This window comes from Camarhynchus parvulus, chromosome 9 (assembly GCF_901933205.1).
Source record: "Camarhynchus parvulus chromosome 9, STF_HiC, whole genome shotgun sequence".
NCBI classification, from domain to species: domain Eukaryota; kingdom Metazoa; phylum Chordata; class Aves; order Passeriformes; family Thraupidae; genus Camarhynchus; species Camarhynchus parvulus.
In genome coordinates this window covers 16,117,310-16,142,532 of record NC_044579.1, presented here as the reverse complement: position 1 = coordinate 16,142,532, position 25,223 = coordinate 16,117,310, and the positions used below count along the sequence as shown (strand labels likewise).

The following is a 25,223-nucleotide window of genomic DNA, read 5'->3' as shown; positions in this document are numbered from 1 at the left end:
TAAATGTGGCTGAAAACAGGGAAATGGTGATGAAAAGGCTGGTTTTGCCTGGTAGCTGAGCAGAGGATGTAGGAAAGAAAGACCAGATCTTTTCCAGCTGTGATGCTGAACAGCACCAAGTTCTGTTCCCATGTGTACCCACAACCTCTCTCTCACCTGGCTGTAGGCTCTTTGCTCTGGAGAAAGTGTAGGAAGCAGGTGAGGGTTTCATCTATGTTGAAAATAAGTAAAGAATGAAAAATTAAGCAGGGGATAAGATTTTTATTTAATTGTTTAATGATACAGTGCATTTAGACACCGGGAGTACATTTTGTAAGTTTTAATTTCTGGAATACAAGATGCAGCAGTTTGGCAAAAAAGCCCCCATGCTTCGTATAAATGCAGTCCTGTGTATTCTTAGGAAAAGGGTGAAATATATCACCTCAGGGGGATTTGTGCAAGTCCATCCAGCTTGCCATAAGAACCTGGCTTATTGTGGATGGTTCAAACACCTTCACACAGCAGTGAAGTAAACACAGTAATTAAATAATGTAAACTGTTAAGAATTGTAGCATTGGAGACATGGCAAACTGAAATTTTCTTTGCTAAACATGATTATCCAATAGACTTAAGAAAGGAAGCAGACCCCCCACCTGCATTCTTCATCATGTTTGGATAGTAATCTTCTTTAAATAATATGACAGGCTCTTTCTATAGTCCAGTGTCAGAGGATTATATTATTTTCAGAACAGTTTATGAAAGATTAGTAGAGGCATAGTTAATCATTCGAACTAACTACAGTTTTTTTAGAAATATTCAAATGAATGAGTTCTACCTCTTGATCTTTCTGGCTGCAAATCCCTTTGGAATTGGTGCCAATTAGGATTTAGTAACAACTTGGCTATAAGCATGGACCAGTGTGTGCATATGTGTGGCAGGCATGTGTGCATACATTTACATATGTGGGTAGGTGTCAGTGCCTCTGGAAAGTGGCACATGGTCAGTTAGACCTGTTCTGTTGTTAACCAGTTTTGAAAGTGGACATCTCCACTTGGAGAGGAAATGGGATGAAAATGCAGGGAGAGTAATAAGCAAACAAAGGTTCTCCTTTATCAGGCACAAAGCTGTATATTGCTCATTGCCAGTCTGTTGCCTTTAGGACAATTAGATACAGCTTGTGTTTTACCTACAGTGAAGATGGGGTGGAAATGAGGTGGCCTTGCTTACTCTTCACACTTTTGAGAAATGCACTTGTCTTTTTAAAAAGGAATAGTATTCTAGCACCAAATAAACTTCGCCAGACCAAGGCAACATCAAGTAAGAGGCACTTACCCCGCTTAGAGCTTTACTCTGTGTGAAGGGGAAACAGGAGCTAATTAGAGCTTTCTTATGCTTCACAGTTCTTGTGCTGACATTTCTGTGTGCCCACAGTGGTACCATTTCAAACCTCCTTGCAAACAGGCCCACATTGACCTGTGTGTGTTGCTGAGTTTCTTTGCATAGTCACTGACTTGCCTGAATTGAAATGTGCTGTTGGTTTGCAGTATAAACACCAGTAAGAGCTGTTTTTCAGAACTGATAAGCATGAGTGGAACAGGAATAATATCAAGTTCTCAGTCATGCCACCCACAGAAAAATGCAGTGTTTGGTATGGTAGCACTTGTTTCAACTGAACCTTCCTTCTTCTTTACCTGTGTTTCTACATGGCTGGAGGTTATGTTCTTCCTGGTGTCCCACCTGGTGTCCATGGTCTTTTCATCTCCTACACTTGTAATTTACTAGTCTGAAGCTGCTTGTGTTGCAGATTGATGTGATGTTGAGTTTCCTATAGCCAAGTAATTTTTAGAATATTTATTCTCTACCATTCTTTAGTCTCAAGGGAAAAGCTTGATTGGATGCCATGAGCCTTGTTTCCCAAGCTACATGAGCATCTGTAGTTGAAGATGTGTCAGGGGATGTGGATCAATACCCCCTGTTGTATTTCTAAAGTGTTATTCTTTGCCCTACTTACAGTTTCCTGTTTTCCTGAAAACTCAGTTCTGACTTTCAATGTTTGAAATTTGTTCTGTAGAAAATTTCTAGTTACAATACTATGAAACCTGACAAAATTTTGTCTTGATTTCTTTTTGTAAAATTCTGAGTGCTTAGCAGTGCTGCAGTTGTTGGCAGCTTATATTGAAAAATAGACTTCTCTAGTAGCCATCTTCTTTCCAGAGAAGACCATTGCTTGTTTTCAAATTCAAAAACAAGATCTGCTTGTCACAGGCAGAACTAAGACCCGGTGATTCCAGATATGGTTCAGGCAAAGGAGGAACTTTTGCTTATATTTGTATTTTGTCTTACAGCATAGGTGGAGAAGTAGCAAGAGGAAATGAAGGCAGCTATGTGGGGAAACATTTCCGCATGGGATTTATGACAATGCCTGCTCCTCAGGACAGACTGCCACACCCCTGCTCCAGTGGCTTCACTGTCAGATCCCAGTCTCTTCATTCAGTTGGAGGAACTGATGATGAAAGCAGCAGCTCTCGAAAGCAGCCGCCTCCAAAACCGAAGCGAGACCCCAACACCAAACTGAGCACCTCGTCGGAAACTGTCAACACTGGAACAACAAGCAAAAGTGGGAAACTACCAGACAGGACTGAAGGTAAACACCACAATTCTTTGGGAAAAAGGGGGTTGATGAACCAGTCTTAAGATTATCCTGTTGAATTTAAGAATTACCTGTATGTTTCCCTATTTGTGTAACAGTGCCAACACAGGTATCCTAGACTGCTCATGTCTAAATGTGGGACCAACTATCCAACTGTTCTGGATAGTTTTGCCTTTGACATTTGTCACAGAACTGCACCACTTACATGGTCTGGATGTATACTGGAGAATGAGCTGAGTTTGTTCAAAGTGAAGGGGGAAGAGATTGCTGTCAGTTAGAGTGTAGGCCGATTTATCTGCCCACCAGCCAAGGACCACTGACCATATCACTAGCATGGTGCAAACCACAGCTCTGGAAAGGGCTCTCCTCAACAAAAGAGTCAAGAACAGAAATTAATAAAAAGAATACTTCATGGCCTTGAAACTCCACAGCAAGCAGTAAAAATTTTAGCCAGGATGATAATGGATAGCCCAAAGCTTCTGTTTGTGTCTGAATCTACATTTTCTCTTCCCATTCCTCCCAGTTACATTTCAGCCAGAGCAGCATTCAGAAGAGAATTAACAAATAGTTTTAGTAAAAATGTTGCTTCCTTACACTGCGCTGCTAAAGATGAGCTAACACTGTAGGGGTCATCTCCTTCCTTTATTCCATGCTGTAAATACATTCTGTGCAGCAGTAGGACCAGCTGTACTCTCTCCTAGAGAGATCAGGATGACTCTGCTTCACAGTGTGAACTGTAGGAAGGAACCCATAAGGACAAATGGTTTGATTAGTGCTGGTGTCTCCCACTGCTGTGTTACATATCAGTTTGACATCTGATGCAGCATGTTGTCCTCCTAGTGTGTATCCCTTTGCTTGGTGCTGTGGCCAGAAATACTTGTAAGCTACATTCATGATATGAGCCCCTTTAATCTAATTTTAAAGAGTTGTTGATGATAACAAAGATGCCAATGAATGTGTAAATCATGGTGGCAAATATGTCTATGACTGTGAAGTTGAACACAAGTGCTGAGCAAAGCTGTGGATTTATTTATGCTCTTGGTAGTTATTGTGCTTATGACATTTCTCATTACTTCCATATCTGTCTTCTTCAGTGACCATGACATCAACTCCATGCAGACTAACATGACAAATGCAAGCATTAGGTAACTGTCCTTAACAAAAACAGTTTTCCACAACTTTACTGGACCAAAGCCTACACAGAAACCATTTCAACTTTGAGATTTAAATTCTCTTATCAGAAAGTCTTTCAAATTTTTGTTTAGTATCAAAAGAGGCACAAACTTATTGGTCTGATATGCTCTGAGGCGAGAGGCAGGAGCTCTTACATTACTCAAAACTTCTTTTAAAAAATACATTTTAAAGTACTTTTATAATTCTTTAATATGTCTCTTAGCACTCTTTTCCCCTGAATCTGTCCAACCCAGAATCATCAAGACTAGATGAAGTCTGTTTTGCAGACAGAGTAGTAGGAAAGGTTTTAATGTTTTTTAATTTGTTTCATGACTATTCCTGCAAGTGTGAATTGGGTCACACAGTACATGGTGCTGTTCAGAATAGCTGACCTCAGCACCATCTCTAGGATGATTAGGAATGGAGTCTGTTTTACATCCATATCCCAGCCCTTTTCCTCATTTGCTGAGAACCAAGAGAATTTGACAGATTTGAAGTAGCAATAATAACAAGGATAATTGAAATACATCCAAGTATTTTGCCAGCCTCACAGAAGTCATGGCAGACCCCTTAAGCAGCTTTTTTCCTCATAGAACTAGATTTTCTTCAGCATTATTGTCATGCTGGAAGGTTCTGAACATTTTGTTTCCTTTCCCTCATCATCTTCTGCTATCTGAAATTTGAATCCAAGAATGAAATATGTAGTCATGTCCCTTCTGACAGATTTCAAAGTTCAAACTTGGTTGACATTTCTGTTTCCAAAGACATTTTTCCTCCTCCACTCTGTGCAGGTTGAGCTTGATCTATCCCATCACACAAGTTATGAGTGACATGTGTGGTACTGCAGCCTTGTTCACTCTGGTTCCTCTGCATGACAATGGTGCCATACCAGAGTCCAAGTATTGCAGAACACCTTGGATTCTCACTATTGTCATCAAGAGCTGCATATTCATAGCAAGATCTCTGGAAAAAACTGATGAATGAGTAATACTCCATCACCAGCATAAAAGATAATAACTAAATGTTGCTTTTCAGTGTGAATAAATGCCTTCATGGAACATTAAGGATCTCTCTGATGTTTAATTTATGACATGTATTATGCTCATTCTGCTGCTTTACAAGTAGAGCAGCAATGGGCACTTTCAGGCTAAAATGAAGTTCCTGGAGGTTTTCTATTGACAGAACCCTTTAATCTTAGTTGTTTTTGTGTGTTCAGAATGCCTGCCCTGCTTCTATGTAAACTGGGTTTCACCAAAATGTTTAATACATAGAAATATCAGATTGTAGGTTTTTTGGTTTGAGTTGGGTTTTTTTTAAGGGAGCAGTCAATTTTTTAGCACAGATATACTCAAGGGTGGTACAATATGGTGTTTAGATGAACAGACAGGATTTCTAAAATGTTTTACTCTCACTAGGAGAGGCTTTGTTATCAGCTCTGCACTCCAAGGTAACTTTTTTGGATGAATTTTCACAGTAATCTGGCTAATATAGGAATGTTTATATAAAAACTATGGTCATACATTGATGAGAACCTCTAAAGAGGAGCAGAACAGACGGAAGCCAAAGTTCATTAGCTGCAGTATTGATTGATACAAATATTAGACAAGCTTTGTCACTGAATATGAAATTATTATTTTTTTCTAAAATAAATTCCCAGCAAATTTAGTATATGAAATTTTGCTCAGAGAGTCCTGTGAAACTGATTCTACTAGTCTTGTTTTTTGTGGGTCATTGGTTATGTTTTTACCTATGTAGCAGTCCTCATTCTAGTAGCAAACTTTAATTCAAGGTATTTTAAGTCTGCCTCTTCCCACTCTCAGGTGAGAAATTCCATAGGATACAGTATTCATGTTTTCTTTTGGATGTCTTTGAAAGCTCAGGTCCAAGAAGAGGCAGGTTTAACTTTCAGTCACTATTTTCTATGTTGTACCCAAATATTTGTATATGCATGTGTCTCACACATTTGCATGTACTTGTGGTATTTGCAAGCTGAATGACTACAGCCTTTTCCAGGAACTATGGGAGATAATGATGAAAAACCTTCTTGTTTCTCCATCAACTACCACGGAATCTCTACAAAGGATTTGTCACAAAATTGTTCCCAGCACAATTTTTTTTTTATGGCTGTGTAGAATAATTCAGACTATAATGTCTATTTTCTGACCTGGTGGCTACTTTGAAAAGGAATTTGCTACATTTTCTAGACAACCAGGGACAGCCTCATCACTCCTTTTTATTAAACATGTTTGCTTTTTGATAGTGATCCTGTTTATACAAATAAAAGCAGTAACAGATAGTAACTTTGATACTCTTTTTCATCAAATATTGAATATTATCCTATCGTAATATATGCCATAAAATTAGATTGGTTTGAATATGTCTGACTTCACTGCAGAAGGGGCAGAATAAATTTGGTCATGAGCTTGAAGGACCTTTTCCTCCTGAAGCACAAATAGCAGCAGTAACACCCTCACTGGTTCTGTGCACTTTTCCTATAAGTGCTCTGGCTCCCATATTTGTGGGAGTGTGAGAATCTTCCCTGAAGTTGCAGTGACACATATTGGCCCTGTCTTTGCAGCAGCCAGGGTTTGTTTTGTTTGTCCCAGACTACCTTGGCTCTGCCTGGAAGAGCCCTCTCCAGCCTGAAGGCATCCTTCTCCTTGACTTTAGCTCTGTTGCGGTGTTTCTACACTTTGTGTCCCTTCCTGTACTTTAATATTTCATTTTTTAATCTTCTGGCTGCCTCTCATATGCACCCACTGAACGCCTTCCACCCAATGCATTTCTCCTCTCTGACAGATTTCTAGAAAATGTTTTTTTAAAATGTGGGTTGTCTTTTCTTCAGGGTTTTCAAACTCTGGTAGGAACAGCAAACAAATGGAGCTGTGCCCCATGCATCACACATTGGAAGTGAGAAGTGAACTGAAAAGGGTAATTTAAAATAACATTTCAGCATAGAAGGCATATCTAATCTTGATCCTGAAAAGCTCTTTATTGCAAAAATGCAGGAGTATAATTAATTGATTTGTTTTTAGTGCCCAGTCTCACAGAAAATGGAAGTAATAAAACAGTATAATTGGTTGATGTAACCAGCCTCAAGCAGTGTTTTTTGGTATGATCACTGCATGTCTACAGGAAAGTTTTACAGATCTGCTGCAGTGCAAATAAAAATGAAAAGATATAAGTAAACTGCATTTTGAAAGTTATTTTTTTTTAATTCTCTTAGTCATATGGAGTACTACATTATATAATGTACATGTTTCATGCACATGAAATATATAATTTGATTATAAAATTTAACTTATGTCTGCATAATACACATGTGTAATGAGAAAGCAGGTTCTGTATACTTGCATGTGCATACAAACATGCACACACATACCAGTTAAAACTCAGAATAGCATTTTCACAATGCTATTCATGGCTGTAATTCTGCTGCTGCCAAAGCCAAAGGAAAATTTACCTCTGATGCGAGAAAATACTTGCAGGACACCCACCTCTTGAACCCACTCAATTTGTTTAGTGTTTTCCTTCCAAGTGTCTTGGGAAAGAAGATATCCTTCTTGCTGCTGCCTTCTAAGCCCTTGCAGTGAGCTCAGCAATTTCTAAGGGTGTACAGCTTGTAAGGAAAATTTTTCTCAGGAGCAAAGCAATTACAGTAACTGTAACTGGGCTTGCAGTCCAGTTGGTCTCTCTCATAAATCCAGTTTTCTGTCAGCTAGACTGGTGGCTCTTCATTGTAAATTTGAACCTTTGCTACTCTCATTAAGCAGAGTTTGGATTAAAGGGGTTTAGCACTTTTGCTGGTTTTACATAGAGCTGGTTTCCTTTTATTTCCTACCTTAGTGAATAACGTATTTAACCTGAACTTTGAAATAGTGTCCTCTGTGGTAACCATGACATGTCATTCCTTACAGCCAGATCTTATTCCCAGATCTTTTCATCCATGCCTACCAAAGGAAGAAATGTCTTTAATGAGCCCTATTCAGACCTAACCAGTCTAAAGGGACTGACAGGTGGGTTCTGGTGGGTTGATCTGGGGGCAGTTTAAGGGGCTCCTGCTGACATAGCACAGTGCAGTGTTTTAGGGACGTGGCTTTGAGGAGTGAGTGCTGCTGCACCCTGTGACAGGAGCTGTGGCAGAGGAGAGGGCAGGCAGGTCTGGGGAGCAGCATCCTGCAGTGCAGCCTGTCAGAGCCCTGTGCAGGGAGCACCAGATTTGTGCCATGGCTGTTGCCATCAGCTCCCTCGCAGCCTGGGCCACTTGTCACTGTGGCTGCAGTGCTGCTGCAGTGCTGGGATGCGGCCTGGGAGCAGGAAGGGCAGCACAGCAGAGCAACACAAGTGTGTGCTGCCTCCTGAGCTCCAGGGCATCCTCCCTGGGCCAGGGCTTCTCAGCCAGGTGCTGTCTGAGTTGCAGTGGGTCATTGTGCTGAGAGGCCTCAGTGCTTGCATAGTGTGCACTGTATATTTTACAGCTCATTTCCTCTTTCCTACAGCTTGCACTGTGTTTTGAGCACAGTTTTTCCCTGTGGGCAGCTGCAGCTTGGTTCACATTAGCTGTATAGCTATAATGTGAGCTGCTGTTGAGCCGTATGTAGAGCAAGGTGTTTTCCTTCACATACCTCATTCTGATTCTTGATCTCAGTGCTGTCTTACCCATAATTGTTTGTATGCTGCACTGTATCCCTTGCAGCCTGTGAGAGCTTAACTTGAATCTGTGCATGTTGGGAGAAGGGCTGGCACAGATGAAGGGGAAAATCAAAGGCAGAAAAGTCAGAAATCACAGGCCTTGTTGTCAGTAGAGTGAGGTGGAGTTGGCTTTCAGCTGCCATGCCTGACTCCAGAGAAGTGTGTGCCCTGTGTGTCCAGGAGGCATGGGGATGGATATGGTACCTTCAGCAGTGTTAGAGCCATGCAGCTCCTAATGGAGCCCTGGCCTGTCCTTGCCTTTGCTCAGCCCTTCCCCTCCCAGCCTCCTTGCTGCCCCAGGGATCAGAAGGGTGGAGGGCAGCACTGGCCTGACTGTGTTGGGATTCTGCCCAGCAGCTTGTTCCCACTGACCTGCATTCAAGCAGGTAGGACATGGCAATGATTCTGTTCTGTTCTCTAGTATTTAATAGCTTAGAGACTTTCAAAGGCTTTGCTTTTTGGGTGGTGGTGGTGGGAGTAGTTTTTCAGTGCTTTGGGATTTGGTTTTCTCTGCTTTTGCTGAGACTTCAGTTTGCACCTCCCTGCAGTAAGTCAGTTTTCAGATTGCAGCTTCCAGAGCTGCTTTACTTCCCTGCATCACCTTCAGCCCTTGATCTTCCCAGGTCTGTTTCCTCATCCCTCAGATAAGCAAGGGCAAGGGGAAAGGAGGGAACGAACGTAGCAGCTCTTATAGCTGTTATAATTGCTTTCTGTGCAGAGCAATGAACATAATGTGATTTTTGGAGGGATTTATAAACAAGTTTTGAAGCCACAGAGGGAATATGTTCTTACCCTCAAGGCACATATGCAGGCTCATTAATGTCAATGGAAGCTGCAAGCATTGAACGGAAAATAGACCAGGCAGTGGTAAAAGACACAAAGCTCTGTTACCCACTTGGGAATCACACAGTGCCCAGGACTTGGCAGCTGGTACTTTAGCTCTGTTCTGCTAGTCTAGCCTGTGTACTTAGTGACTTTTTTTTAATTCTTCTTAATTTAACAAAGTTGCTTTATGTATTCCTCCTTGCTCTTTTCACGGTAGGATGTTGCTCATTTGCTGAGACTCTGCACCAGGGTTAAAAAAGCCCAAAATGAAGCGTGCAGCTCCCCTGCAGTACAGCTATTGCTCTGCTCTCAAGAGTGATGGAAGCTGTGATGTCCTTGATAATGGAAAAGCCTTAATAATGTGAGTTCAGGGAGTGTTTTGCTGATTTACCAGATTAACTGCAAATGCAGCCAGTCCAGGAGGAGCTGCTTGCCCTCAACTAAGGCCAGCAAGCTCTGCTAAACATTTGTGACTCCTGCTGTGAGCATGTGGGCTTTTCTGCACTCTCAATGCAGAGTCCCAGTGCTCCAGGGCTCAGGAGAGTTTATTAGCCTAGTCACAAGCCCAGGTCCAAACTGCTGGTGAATTCACATCATTCTGCCCTGGATTAGCTGGACCATCTCAGACCTAAGAGCAGTGTTGGGCATAATGCAGGCACAGTGTATGGGGTATTTTCTCAGACTGCTGTCCTCTGACTGTACAGGCCACTGTAGCCCCTGGACATGCCAGTAAGGCAAGGAAATGTGAGCCAGTTATTCATGCAGTAACCTGGGATCTAGGACAGAGTATTAGCGTGGGTTTCACATCATATGAAAGTCACTGAGCTGCTTTTAGAGCCAACCCACTCCTGGAAGTACTTCACATGTGCTCTTTGAGGTGTCCAAATCAATAATCTCTGCCAGGAGGACCAGACTGAACAGGGAGTCTCTGAAGAAAGCTAAAGTGTGGGTGGTCTTGTTCACTGCATAGTTAATTTGCAGCCTCAATAGACAGACCCTATGTAACTGTAAGGTTATAATATCAATAAACCTATTCATTGTCAGCAGGTCTCTGTAAGTCATCATATTTGTAACTTTATTTCATTTTTTGTTTTGTTTATACCTCAGGGGACCATAATACTGAAATATCATGAGCTGAAATACTATGAAATACTAGATTCTTGCATTATTTTGCTTCACTGAATGGCTCTGAAGTCAAGGCCAGGAGAGGAGGGGAGGAGAAATACAGGTTAATTCTCTTGCCTTGTTTTGACAGCACATCACAAATTGTTAAGTAAAATGAAATGCCTCTGAAACTGCAAAAATAACAATCTGAGAATACTCCTACTACACTTCTGTTTTGCATAGTGTTTTTGGCATGTTTTTCTGTTAAAGGCATTGTGGACAAATAAATAAGGGCTTGAGGGATCAGACTGAAATCCTAAAGCCCCTGTTTACTCTCAGAGCTGGTCTGTGATAATAGTTGTGTCTAGCAAAATTAATTTGGAATTAAAGACAAAAGCCACAAAACAACGGCACTTTTTATTATGCAGCAAGTACATTGGATTTCCACCTTTGTCTTACCTTATTTTTAACTGGTGCCCTAATTCTCTTCTCACTTTAACAACAAAATGAGACAAATCCTCGTGGAGTGAAGCATGACTGAGCTCTTAAAACATTTTGTGCGCCCTGCACTCACATAGGCTTTACTGGGAATGCACAGTGCTTACAGAATCACATCCCAAGAGATTAAAGTCTAGCTCCAGGTGAGATCCTGTCATGGCCAACCTCTGTTTCATTGGTAGTTTCTTTCTAATGACTGTTTGAATATAGTAGTCTTGGTTGGTGCACTGGTTTGCTGCTTTCATGCCTTCCACTTGGCTTAATGCTGGATGACATCAGGCAACATATGCCTGACATGCTGCAACTGTGTTTGGCACTTCATGCTTGTCCGTCTGTCTGTCTGTGTGTGAACACTGCTGTGCTGGGGTGATGTGCACGGCCCTGACAGCTCCACAGAGCACAGCTCCCTCCTTGCACTGCCATCAGCTTGCCTGGAGGTTGCACTGTACGAGCCTGGGCTTCTCACAGATGCAAGAGGTGAAAATATAAAATGATGCACACAAAATTTTAGTGCTGGTTTTAGTGGCTGTAACTTTAAACTGATGGCATGTCAAATGAGAAGTGCATATCCCAAAGTCTGAGATGGTTTGTAGCTGGCTGCTAGTTCAGGGTGCAGAAAGGCGTAGAAGTGGGCAGTATAAAGCTGGAGCATGGTGTGCTTGACATCAGCAAGAGCTTGATATCCATTTCCAGTACAGTGGTATAATATTTGCCATGGCTCCCATAATTTCTCTGAGATATTCATAAAGAATACTCTACCTTCAAATTCACAGCCCTCCTGCATATAATGATTGAAGAATTATAGCTCCCTTTATGCTTAGTGGTAAAACCAATACTACAAGTACAGGACACTCTGAGCATGAACATGCCTGGAAAACCATTAGTATTGCCTTTGGGTTGTTGACTCTAGCAGTGCTTTGTGGGATTAAGGAGATTGCTGGCATTCTCACCTCCATGCATGACTGCAAATGGAGCTTTCTCCTATTTCCTCTTGGTAGAATACCAAAGGATGGACTGGCTGTAAACCTTGCCTTAGAATCACTGGGATGATGCCAGAAGTCTCAGTTTCAATAGGGTCAGGATTTTGTTTATGACAATGGAAGTCTCTTAACATTTGATTTTTGATGAATAGGATGGTAAGCAATCTTTTGATTAAAAGAAAAAAAATCCACAACCAAAAAACAAACATACCAAAGTATGCCAAGCACACACTTGAAGCTATAGGACTAGTGTGGATGCAAAAGCTTGATAATATGTCTAGCCTACTTATTTTCTTAATCATGAGTGTTTGCAAGCAAAGGCATAAAACTCAAAAAGTTCTATGATTCTGAAATTGTTATTTTCTGTTAAAGGTGAAATAATTTATACTGGTGGTGTGGCCAAATATCTGCAGTGACTCATTGCCATATGATCCCAGTTCTGCAAATGCATGCTTGCATGTCAGTAAGTGTTAAGCCAAATGTAGACTTCTGTAAAATAATACTAAGCATTGTCTCCCAGGGGTGTAAGTGGAGGAACAGCCAGTGGCTCAGATGACCTTGAGCATCTCACTTGTCCTCAGTATCTCAGATTCCTCCCTTGTAACACACAGATAGTGATAAAAGCTTTGTTTAGTGAGGTAATTTGCAATCAGTTTATGATGAGAATGTTTGTGCTCACATTGAAAACTTGAGCTGATGGGACTCTGCTTTTGTGAGCAGCACTGTAGAAAGAAGATTTTGAGTAAAGGAAACATGTGAAAAACACGGTCCCTGTTAATGTGGAATTCCACACACCTGGCAGGGTTTAATTTGTGAGCTCAGGACAGTCACTGTGGAAGGCAAGAGTTCAAGCAGCTACTCAGTGTAGGAACTGTTCAAGTTCCCTTTCCCAACCTCCTGTGGGTATCACTGATGCTGCAGAGATTGAATAAGGATGGCAAAATCTGAGCTTTCTTTGTGGTGCAGCTCTGAAATGCTGAATGCCAGGGGTTTACAGAACAGGCAGTCCCAGGAGATGGTGTGTAACAACCCCCACAGAGCTCAGGCTGTTCTGAGCTGTGCTCTGCCATAGACTGTGCCTTGGCGGTGGGGATGAATTCCTGCAAAGAGCTTTGCTTCTGATAAACAACACAATGAAACAGGCTGTAAACACGAGGTTATAGCAGTAGTTTCTGCTTTCCCCTACCTTTTTCTGCTCCATCTTTGCCTTTTCATCCTCCATCTTGCTTCTCAGCTGGAACAATGCGGTCAAGCCTGACATTTGAAACAGGGGATGCTTCTCCTAAAGCCTGTTTGGAACTACCCAAAACTCTGTCAAAATGGCACTGTCCACTGCAGTCATACCAGGTGAATTTATGGGGATTAGGCCCAGCTGCTTGACCCTTGTAGATCAACACTATTACAGGCTCTACTAGTTTCACTACACTATTTTCAAATAAATATAGGATGGAATGATAGATGCCAGGCACACAGAGAAGCCCTGAGTGTGAGGCAGCTGATAACATGTGGCCTGTCTGTAATTTTGTCAACACTTTATTTAGAGTTGAGGAGAGAGGAGTCACCCCTATGGAGATGGAAGTAAAATTAATAGCTGGGAGGCATTTTTCCTCAAGCAGATTACAGTGCATATTTCATACCACTCAGCCTCTGACCATAGTGCTGTTGCTATTACATTTCCAGGCACTGCTGCCTGCCTGTGAGCTGCTCAGGCACTGTTCTGTCCACTTCAGCTGTCATCATATTCACCCAAAAATGTTCAGTGACAACTTACAGGAACTGCTTCTGCAGGATCACCTTGTGGCCTTTTGATGAAAGAAAGAGTGCCCCTTTCACTGACCTCTTGTTCATTGTGGCTCATTTGCTTTCTGCTGCTCCTGCTGTGGTGACTCATCTGACCCTGGCCATCAACCTTGTGCTTTGTTTTGAGATGTGAGCTCAGTGGTGGCAGAAGGACCTGCTGGATGTGTCAGTCAGTGGAGCTTTGTACAAGTGCCTCAAGGAAAGAGCTGTACAGAGCCCACTGGACTCCTGGGACAGAGGGGGTTGCTGAAATCTGCTGGTTTCTTGTCTCTGGTGCAGGAGCCAAGGAAGCACAGAAGCTTCTGTGGGGCTGCTGTGCCTGTGGAATAGTTGGACAGAGCACACGTCATGTTGAAGTCCCCAGGAGCCCAGTATTCTGCACAATACCACCTTGGTAGGCCTGCCAGTTCGATTTAATGGGCTGCAATTATTTTAGAAGCTTGGCAAACAGATTGTTACTTATATAAGCAAATAATGCATTTGACCTACTTATGTTAGCTGTAAATAGAAGATAGGCATTGCTGTGGATCTGAAAAATGAGGAGTCTCATATCTCTGGATAAATTATTCAAGTCTTTGCATATAGTAATTGCTAGACTTCTGGTCTGGTTGTTTGTGAACCAAAACAACAAATCAAGTGAGCAAATACAGGCTATTTTTCTAGATTAAATAGAGTAGGTGAATTAAACTTCCTGTTTCATTTAGCATTTATCTAAATCTAGCTTGATTTTTCTTTTTTACCATTTCTCCAGTAAATAATGTTGGAGTCCACTATTTGGGTGCATGTCCTGGTTTTAGAAATCCCCCAGAGCCGGGAAGTTTTGCAGAGATTTGTTTCATTCAGTGTCTCTGTGAGCACTGGGTCAGAGAGCCTGTGTGCTGTACCTTCTCCAAGAAGTCCATGAAAGTTCAGCAAATGATTTCCCACATTGTTGCCCTCAGCTGTCACAGCCAGTAATGGATAGCAGTGTTGTTCCTGGGATGCCAGGAGCTGCAATCAGCCTGGGGTCTGCCTCTGTTACCAGGAGCATCAACAGATAATGAATGCCACTGAGGCCCTCAGTGCCTTTGAGCAGCAGGCAACAGGAACAAGCAGCTCAGCCCTCAAAGGGTTACTGCTGTTGTGGTGTCCTCTACAAACCAAGCTCATGTGACATAGGTGACTAAGGCATGTCTTGATAGGACTTAGCTCTTCACACACCACCAGAAGCTTCCCTTTCTCGATAGAGGAGAGAACTTTTCTTTCTGCAGGCCAATAGAAGTGCTGCTGCACTTGAGCCATCCCCTGGCCCAGCCTGTAGAAGCTCAGAGCATCACCATCTGTGTGGTAGTCAGGAAATCTGATGCTTAAGGAATAAGATAATTAAGGATACAGGGTAGCTGCAGAGAGGGAGAAGGGGCAGCTAGTGCAGGGTGACAGCTCCATGAGAACTGTACCACAACAAAAATGCTGATTTGGGGACTGGGGAAGGCTGGTGTCACCCATTGTTCCCTGTGTGAAATGCAGTCAGTTTGTGGGGAGCTATAAGAATAGAGCAGTAACAGTTAATTCACAGTAAACCAGCAAACTCTTCAGGTTTCATTTTCACAATGACAGTCATGACTCCATAAATGGTGCTATAAACTAGAAGGGCTTTACTGATGTTTCTGCTCTGTGGCTGTTTTGCTGTACTCTGCTGTGAGCGTGCTTAACCCCACAGTACTCCAGCTCTATACAGGCTCCTGCATGAGAGACACCAACAGGCACAGAGACTTCGTAAATTAATTTGTCTGCATGCATGATTCACTAGTTCTGTTTCCACATTCTTCACCAATGATGCTCGTGATAGAGAAATTTCCATACCAATTGCCTTTCTCTAGAATTCCTCCAGACTATATAGAGTTACAGAAGTTTTTATTGTCACTGTAACACTGGTTGCAAAACCTGTTTTGCATATTGCAGAGTTCAGAATGAACCAGAACTTCGAAAATACTCATTGCATGTGTGGGCAGCGTGAGGATCTTTCCCCAGCAATCCTCCCACCTCTCTGTCCTCAGAGCCTCTTCCACTGGAACTTCTATAACTTAAACCCATGCATTGCCAGAGAGCTGGCCCTTTCTGTCTGGTCATATTAGTTGAAAGATATTTTTCTATATTGGTACCCAGAGAGTCACCTAAAAGAAGTTACTGTGAGATTTTCATTTGCCTCGACTTGCACTCAGCACAACAGTTTTGCTGTAAAAGGAGGATGATTCAAATTGACTATTCTTTCCTTAATCATCCAGAGTCTTGCTTTTTCTGCCTTACCAGGCCTGTGCCATCTGACAATAACGTTTAGCCTCAGTGAATAGTACAGAACAGCTTGATCGCAAATAATTTGTCATTATTTCCCAAATACCCCTTTCTTTTTTTCTTTGCCTATTCAATGTCATCTGGAAAAATAGGGGACATCAATTACTCATTCTTTTAAAAGACAAGAATGTGAAATTCAAAATATAGGAGAGCACAAGGCTGGGCATTCAGGAGGAGACATTGTAATTTTTCATAAGTTTTGGAGACGTTTGCACTCTAGGAGAGGGTAATTGGCCAGGTGGAGGTACAGAGAAGTGAGGGCTGTGAAGGAGAAAACCTGGAAGTCAGTCCGTTCTGGAATGTGGCAATTTGGGTAGGGAATCTCTGCACCATGTTACCACTACAAAGGTTTTGACATATCCTGGCACCTCTGGGTCTGCCCTTGTCCTGATGCTGCAGAACAAAGGACTGGCAGCCCCTGCTGTGCTGGGAGCAGCTCTGGCAGCAAGGCACTGGTGCCCTGGGCTGGCTTTTGTGAGCCCCAGCAAGGTATGGCAGCCTGGGCATGGGCACAGTCTGTGGTGCTGGGGCTGGTCAGCTCTGTGGCCCTGAGCTGGCCCTGAGAGCAGGATGTCTCCAGCCATGGTGCCTGCCAGCTGCAGGGGTTGTACTGCTGGAGCAATGCAGAGCTGGGTTTAGCTGCAGGCCCTGATTCTGCTCTCTTTTGTACTGATGTTTAATTCTGGACTATCACTCACAGAGCCACAGGCTTTCCACCACTTTCAATTAGAGCAGAAATCAATCATTTTAAAAGCCAAAAGAAGTTGTAGCCAAAATAAAGGGACCTGAATACTTTTGAGGAAGTGTCCTTAATCATAGCCTTGAGACATGCAGTAGCACATCAGCATTATTTTATGACACTGACTTTTAGTCCTTTCATTTTAAGTATAGTTCTGTCCTCTTAAAATGCCCAAATAATTTCCAGTAAGAGCTAATAAATTCAGGAGGGGGAAGAAATAGGTGCTGTTTGAAACCATTGTTCTGAAGCCACCTATTGCCTGTTTGAATTAATCAGATGGTTCTTTTATTCCTCCCTTGTGCTTCCCTTCTTTTAGAGCATCTTTTAGGAAAGGAGGAGGTAACCTGCAGGGAAGGGCCTTGTGTCCATGAGGACAATGCTATTTTGAGAGCCAGATTTTTTTCTTGAGAGAAATGCATTCTCTGATGTTACTTCAAACTGTTGATGATTCGATAATCACTTGCTAAGATGCATCTTTGTGTGTATATTTTATGGCTGTTCACAGTGTAGGAATATTTGCCTTCAAATATTTCTTGGAGAAGAAAAGATGCATGTTCAACACTGCATGTTTCCAATAACTAAATTTCATTTTTTTTTCTACTGTTACTTTCCAATGATAGGAATCGCCGTGCAAGTTTTGATAGAAACAAATAAATTAAAATATATCCCTTGTGTAAAATACCTTACAGCCTAACATGGCAGAAGAGAAATATTGAAAGGTGGCATCAGGAGGTAAAATGATAGGTGAAGCTTCATGGCCTGTGAAAAGAGATAATGTAAACTTTGGTCTCCTGGGTGTCAATCTCTTGCACAGTTCAGACAACTGTGTCTTTTAAAAATCAGTTTCACTGAGACTATTCAAACTTCATCTACAGAGATAATGAAATCTAACCCAATAGAAGCACTTCTAGACCCCAAATCATTCCTTCATTGAATCTATAACCTCTTGTAGAAATTGAAAGGGAACAATTTTCCTGTTTGTGGTTTTATTCTGTTTGTTACAGTGAACAGAAAAATTCACTGGACTGGTCTGTGGAATGCAAAAGTGGAAAATACCCAAAAGAAAAAATAAAATAACAAATTTTAATTTTTAGCACTCATTCCTTATACAGTGAGCAAATAATAAACAACAATCTAACAGCATAATCCATATTTCAGTCTCTCCTTAAAGAATAAAAATACGCTTCAGAAGGATAATATGAGAATCATTCTCTATTTCCAAAATTAACTATGAAAGGGAGATTATCTGGGTATGTCTGAATGTTATGCATAACCTTTGCACTACAAATATCTTATTTCCAAAATGTCATGCTCTCCTTATACAGTAGGACTTCCATGAGGCTATTTTAAGCACTGTGCTTCTTGCTTCGAGATGAGACTTGGAGCTGCCAGAGCTGCATCTCTTGTTTCCCTTAAAGCTTGTTAGAGCCAGATAGCTGCTTGGATAGTGCCCTACTGAGCACAGAGAGTTCCTGCTCAAGCAGCAGGATTGTTTACAAGTATTGTTGTGCCTTCAGGTTATCAGCTGTGGTGTTTTGGGTGGCTCTGATGCAAACAAGGAGGTGCTGGCACAGCATTCAGAGCTCCCAGGGCAGCTCCTGTGGGTACAGAGGCCCATGGAGCAGGTGCTGAGCATCATCCCCGGAGCACCTCCCATGTACTGAACCTCCCCACAGGCCTGGTGCTCTCTTGTGCTGTGTGTGTCTGTAATAGGAGCACTCACAACAGGTTTATGGTGCACTCTGAGATGGATGTTTGAGGAAAGCTGCACCTGGTGGGGAAAGAAACAATTCTCACTTTCATTTCTTCCACTTAGCTTTGGATCAGGACTTGTGTCTGGTGCGTACAAGTGGCAGAGTCTCAACACAAGTTGCAGGCAAAAGTTTCATCAAGGACATAGTAATTCATGTTGGATAGCACTTAATTACTCCATGTTTAGAGCACACAACATGGCAGGATGTGTATCACCAACATGCCAGCATGGTTCACTTTTCATAGAAGTTTATGTTCCCAGCGGGCGCCGAATGCCTCTTCTGGCTGATAAATGTCAAGTACTTTAAGCAATCTTGCCTGTTCCTCTCTGGAGATTGCCAAATAATTTCCTTTCATTGTGTTTGGGATCTTGCCAGGGCTTCTGGATTCATGCACATCTATCCCTGCCAAATGTGGGTAATGCCGGAACTGCACAAATACTCCTGCTCCTTTCATTGGCTTTGCACAGCTCTTTAGCTGCAGGATTTCTGTAACTTTTCTCTGTTGTTCTGGGCTGGAGCAGTAGTTCGTGGTTCATATTCCATTAACAGGTGTGCTGTAGAGTTCAGCCCTTGCCAGGGAGCTGTGTTTCAGAGTAGAAACCGTTGTTAAATAAATTTAAGCGTCTTGCACCACAGACTTCTTAAAGATAATTCAGTTTGCTTCCTGAATGTCCTCCTGCACCTGAGGGAGTTCCTAGTGGGTTTGAACAGTTCCTCTCTTCCTTGTAATGATAAAAAGCTTTCATTATTAAGTCTATCCATTTACCTGTGTATTTTCTCTAGTGAGTCTTATAGCAGCAGATGTTCATGCTCTGAGGACCATATAGGAGGTAACTTTTAAGGTTTGTAAAATATTTAAACAATTTAGTTTAAAATTTTAGTTTGAAAATCCCAATTTGTCATGAAGGGGAAAAGATCTCAGTAACACAGCCTGGAAATAGATGGTTTAGTAAAAAAACTACAGCAGAGGAAAAATGCTTTAAATAGCAAATGGAAAGTAAATCACCTTGTCATGTTTTACCCTGTCTCATACAGCAGAACTGGGTCATTTGACCTTTTTGTTGATAATGTCACCAATATATTCTAGGCTAGTGCTACATATCATGCAATGGCAGATGAGGCTCTGTGTGTCATTGTGGTACTTAATTTCAACCCATGCAAAAATACAAGACTGGATGGCAGAATGTCAATAGTTTTTCCTTGACATTTCTCATTTCCTCATTTGTAATGTAATAACCTGGGGATGTTGTATATGGGAGCTCCAACAACCAAGGACAGGTTTAGACAGTATAGTAGAACCTCTTCAGCTGGATAAAAATTGTGAAAATACAATGAGGGAAGAGGAGAATATGCTTTTTCTAGCACTTTAAAAACACAGTACTTTTGACCGCTTTTGACTGGTTTTAGAAAAAATATCAGTTAGACTTGAATGACCACAGCACAAGAGTAACTCAACTTTTGATTATTTTGTGATCATTAACATCCATCCAGATAAAGACATCAAAGAGTGGGGTTGTGGCTGTATGACAGAACCATTCTCAGTGTGACACCTGTGGCACGGAAGATGTAAAAGGCAGCACAGGGAACAGGGATCTGAGGAAGCAGATGAGCAGGAAATGTTCCTTTCTCAGGTATCCATTAGTGATGGCAGTGTGATGCACGGAGAACTGAAGACTGTGAGAAGCTTGTGTTTACAAAATACAGGATTTTCAAATGTAGCTGAAGTAGAGTTCAGGTCATGTACAACATGTTCACAAATGATCAGGCAGTTTGTGCCAGTTTCATTGACATTCTCTTCATTTTAATGGCACCAATCTGAATAAGATTGCTTTTGACAGGGTTGTAAATCAGATTAACAGAGGTTGGAGAGAGGACTGAGATCAAGTTTATGCTAGTAGAATATATAAAAACATAATATACAAATAAGACACTAAACAGAAATGAAATAGTGATTTAGCTGGAAGCAGGCAAGAAAAATCTGCCAGTATTGTCAAATACATCACAAGTAATATTTTCTGCAAAGCCCAAATGATTCTGGTAGCCTACATCTTATTCCCAAAAGTCTAGTGTAATACATTCAAGAAAATTAATTTGGGTTAATTAAAAAGACAAATTTAAAATGCATTAGGATATATCCACATGGTGAAAAACTATCAAGCTACCAAACGCTCTTATCTGTTGTAGCTTTTGCATGTCCCTAGCCTGCTGCAAAGTGGAACATATTAATTGGAGCCATCATGAAAGTATAATATATTTTTTTGAGTCTTTTTTGTTCCTTTTAATTCTGGCAAGATTTCATTTCCTTTTTGCTTTCTTGTACCTTAGTTATGTGTTAAGCTAAAACAAATGCTACTAACAAAGAGTAGTCTCATTACTTTGTACATGTACACATTCACAGCTTTTTATTCCCAAACAAAACTTATCATCTTCCTTTACTGCTACACCTTGTACAGAAGTTATTTAGCAGATCAAAGCGTGAGTTTGACAAAGCGATAACACTGTTTGAATTCTCCTCTGATAGTGACCAAACCATGTTAGTAAGATGCTTTAATGCAGGTGCTTTAATCCAGCTCTGAGCCATCATCCTCCAGGCTCAAATTTCTGTCTTTGAGCTGGCAGAGCACTGCCTCACTGCTGACTTCAGGAATATGTTCATGGCTGTTTCAAAAGGAGAGGTTTCAACTCTGTGAGTGCTGCCTGCCTGCGTTAGCAACAGACATTTGCTGGCTGTTTGCTGATGGGTGAGCTGAAGGTGTCTGGAGATTTCTCTGAGCATTGAGTTCAAACTGGCAGATATGCAGTAGTGAATTACAAGGAGCAACAAAATTTGGAAAGGCAGGAAAGCTACCATTCTAACCTGGCCACTAGTTTAGGTCTCTGTGTTTGTTTGTACTGGGGAACTTACCAGTGAGGTATCAATTGCCTTCTAGAAACAGAAGCTAGGTTTAGTGTATGTGACAAATTTTGCTTCTGAACAAGTTTGTTGAGTCTGCTTAGGATAAAAGCTGACTTCACTTAAACATTTAATGAGGCATTTTATTAACCCTAACATTTAATGAGATGTTTTATTAGCTCTTTATGCAAAGTGAACAAAATGCAGTTTGCATGAGTTTTCTTATTGTTTAATTCATAAAGGATAATTTCCAAGAAACCCTTGACCTCTCATTTCAAATGAATTTCAACACAATGCTTTGATTTATAATTTCAAAGACAAGGTTTCTATAAGTAACCAGTGTAGAAAGGATCCAAATCTGAGATACTTTGTTATTCCTTGACTTCACAGAAATCTCATGAAGAGATTCACTAGATTCTAACATCATAATAGAGTCCAGATAAATCACTAGAATTATCTCAACAGCAGATTTTACAGTTTGTGTTAGTGCTGAGACAATTGTGGTGCTTTATGCAAGAAGTTACTATAAATAAAAAGGTCTTGATTCATCACTTTGTCACTGCAGAGTTACCTCACTGTCATTCCAGTATGACTGTCCAGGACCTTAACTGTTCTCTTGGAGTCAAAAGGATTTAATTTTGATATTTAGTGTTGTGTTGTTGGCAACTCTTTGGGTCTTTAAAATCCCACAGTGATATTTGAAAAGCAGAATATTTAAAAATGGAAAGTCCCCTGTCCCAAAGAGTTTGGGAAAGAACAGATGTCTCGGAGGAAGGGAAGTGCTCACTAGTTACTTAATCCTGGAGTGTCAAAGCATTCTGGGGGAAGTCTAGGGGTGTTTTGAATTGAGTGCTATTTTTATAGTGTTCTATTGATGTAATACCAGAGAAAACCAGCAACAAGCTGGTCCCAGGAAATCCATTCCAGAATTACAGCACTGTAACAGAGAGCCTATAGTTGACAAGGTGTGTTACAGGCTTCTGATGAGTTTTTGTTCTGTTCTGTTTCAGTGTCAGCCAAACCAAGACCTCACAGTGATGAGTACACAAAGAAGATTCCACCTCCTAAGCCGAAACGAAATCCAAACACTCAGCTAAGCACATCTTTTGATGAAACATATATCAAAAAGCATGGCCCTATGAAAGCAACCCTCACTAGGGATGCCTCGCTCTCGCAGGTCAGCAGTCCTGCTCCAGACACAGAGGAAGAGGAGCCTGTTTATATTGAAATGGTTGGGAATATTCTCAGAGACTTCAAAAAAGATGAGGATGACCAAAGCGAAGCGGTCTATGAGGAGATGAAATACCCTATATTTGATGATGTAGGCCAAGACTCAAAATGTCAATGTGAATATGACCATCACACTTGTTCTTCTCAGTGTGCTACTCCCACAGTGCCTGACCTAGATTTCACCAAGTCTCCAGTGCCATCTACTCCCAAGGGCTTGCTTTGTGACATACCCCCGCCATTTCCAAACCTGCTTTCTCACAGACCTCCACTGCTGGTGTTCCCACCAGCACCAGTGCAGTGTTCCCCGAATTCTGACGAGTCTCCTCTAACTCCACTAGAGGTCACAAAGCTTCCTGTCCTAGAAAATGTGTCTTACATCAAACAGCAAGCTGGAGCTTCTCCATCTTCACTGCCACCTCATACACCAGGCCATCAAAAACTGGAGAAAGAGCAGACAGTATCTCATGGAACTAGCACCCCTGGGCACACCTCTTCACCTCCTCATCCTTCTACCTTATACAGAACACAGTCTCCACATGGTTATCCTAAAAGTCACTCTGCCTCACCTTCTCCTGTCAGTATGGGTAGGTCTCTTACCCCCTTAAGCCTCAAAAGACCTCCACCTTATGACTCTGTACATTCAGGAAGTCTCTCAAGAAGCTCTCCATCAGTGCCTCATTCTACAGCCAGAAACACATTGCAAGAAGGAGGGAAGATGGTCAGTGTGTCAGTCAGCACCTACGGGTCATCATCTCAGAGCAGCTCCCGCTCTCGGACACCCACCAGTCCTCTGGAGGAGCTAACCAGCCTCTTCACCTCAGGAAGAAGTCTCCTGAGGAAATCTTCCAGTGGCAGAAGATCTAAGGAACCTGCAGAAAGTAAGTCCTTGATGTCATTTTTCCTCATCTTTGTTTAATAATATCTGCTACTGTACTAAATCAAATGCTTGCAAAAATGAAATAACTCAGAATTCTGAATTCCTTATGGAAATTTCCTGTAACGAAAAGAAAAATTATTATTGCTTTAGTCTTCATATTCTTATATTTCTACGTTTTTTAAGTATCCATACTGCACTTAGAAGTACAATTCATGGCTTGGTCTTGCAAAAAGAGTCAGTTCTCATTAATTTTTTCACAGCTGTAAAGGTTCCATGTGAGTTGGGAATCTTCCACCCTTGTCACATCCTTCCTTTCTTGATGGATGATAAGCAGCTTGTAGCAAAATAACCAAACAGTAGCTGTTGAGGGTTATTTGCAGAGAACCACTGATTGCCCTTAACTTGGCCAGAAATCCTAGAAAATATGATGACAACCGAAGGTTCCAGCTTAGCCTTGGTTAAGCCTGGGGCAAAGGTTAAGTCTGATGATATTGGAGGGCTTTTCCAACCTGAATGATTCTGTGATTCTGTGTAAACCATTCTTCTCCTTCCATGCTGTGCCATGGAATATCTCTTTCAGCTGGACTGGTGTGACTGGTTGGAAGGTTGTGCTGTGGACTGATCTGAAAACCAGCAAACCTATAATGTACATAACCTATAAACCCACACAGGAAGAAATGCACAGAAGGAGGCTGTGCAGGAAAACCTTAAGCCAATATTCACTTGTCATATGCTGTGTCATAAAATCAATGTTCTATATGCATTCAGGTTTACACCATGTACACCATGTACTTCTGAGCTAGTGAAATACGGAAACGCCTTTTGAAATCAATGGGAGTCACATGTGTGAAAGTAAAACCAGGCACCAGTATTTCTCTTGCAAAAATGTTCCTGTTCAGTGGGTGTCCTGCAGTGGAAGGTTCTTCTAACACCTCCTGTCTCTGTGCAAAGCAGACTTGGGATGCTTTCTCCTCCACTCCAGTAAAATCTGTTTATGACTTTGAATTGTTGACACCTGCCTAATGAAAAAGCTGTCTTTGGGGAGCAGCTGATCTCATGTTTGTGTAGGTACTATATTATAGCTATTGACAGCTCTATGTATGATAAACTGCGCTGGTTTATTCCTGATAAAAGAGAGTGTTCTGGTTTCCAGGCTACTGTATCACTGCGGAAGGGAAGTGAATTCCACACTGTGTTTCTGGTTGTGTTTGTGCCACTCTGCTGTGTCACCCATCACAGTGTGGTCACGGCACGTTGGGGCATGCTCAGGGTGCTCAGCAGGACACCCCCTCTGGGTTTCCATGTGCAGAGTTGTCTGCCTCACCTCTGCAGCTGAGTGAGGACATGCCTGTCTGTAAGAATGGAGAGGTTTGGTGGCCATGGGTTAGGCTGGCCTACGACTCATCCCTCCTGACTCACTGGCTCCATTCTCCAGCCTTGGTATTATTCCTATTTATCTCTGTGCACATCAGGAATAGCAACTATACAATCAGAAGGTGAAGGTGAGAATAGTCAGTAAGATACTGAGGACACTATTTGGTGCAGCAGTTTGCTTAATTTGCCTTTAGTATTTTCATGGCCTGTAGTTATTAATCCTGTTTTATGGAAGTCTCAGCTCCACGTTTTAGTAGGGTTTCATTAATTGATTGCAGTAGTAAAACAACAGTAACACTGGATTCGTGTGCTGGATGGAAGCAA

At 41.7% G+C, this 25,223-nt stretch overlaps 1 protein-coding gene across 3 annotated transcripts in view; it reads left to right on the top strand.

The window, feature by feature from the left end:
- The window catches only part of NYAP2 (neuronal tyrosine-phosphorylated phosphoinositide-3-kinase adaptor 2), a 134,993-nt gene that overhangs the window by 58,664 nt on the left and 51,106 nt on the right, over window positions 1-25,223 (top strand). For all 3 annotated transcript variants that reach the window (XM_030954320.1, XM_030954321.1, XM_030954319.1), the window contains 2 exons: window positions 2,325-2,623; window positions 22,429-23,526. In XM_030954320.1, coding sequence (XP_030810180.1) covers window positions 2,325-2,623; window positions 22,429-23,526 — 1,397 coding nt within the window. The remainder of the gene's footprint in view (window positions 1-2,324; window positions 2,624-22,428; window positions 23,527-25,223) is intronic.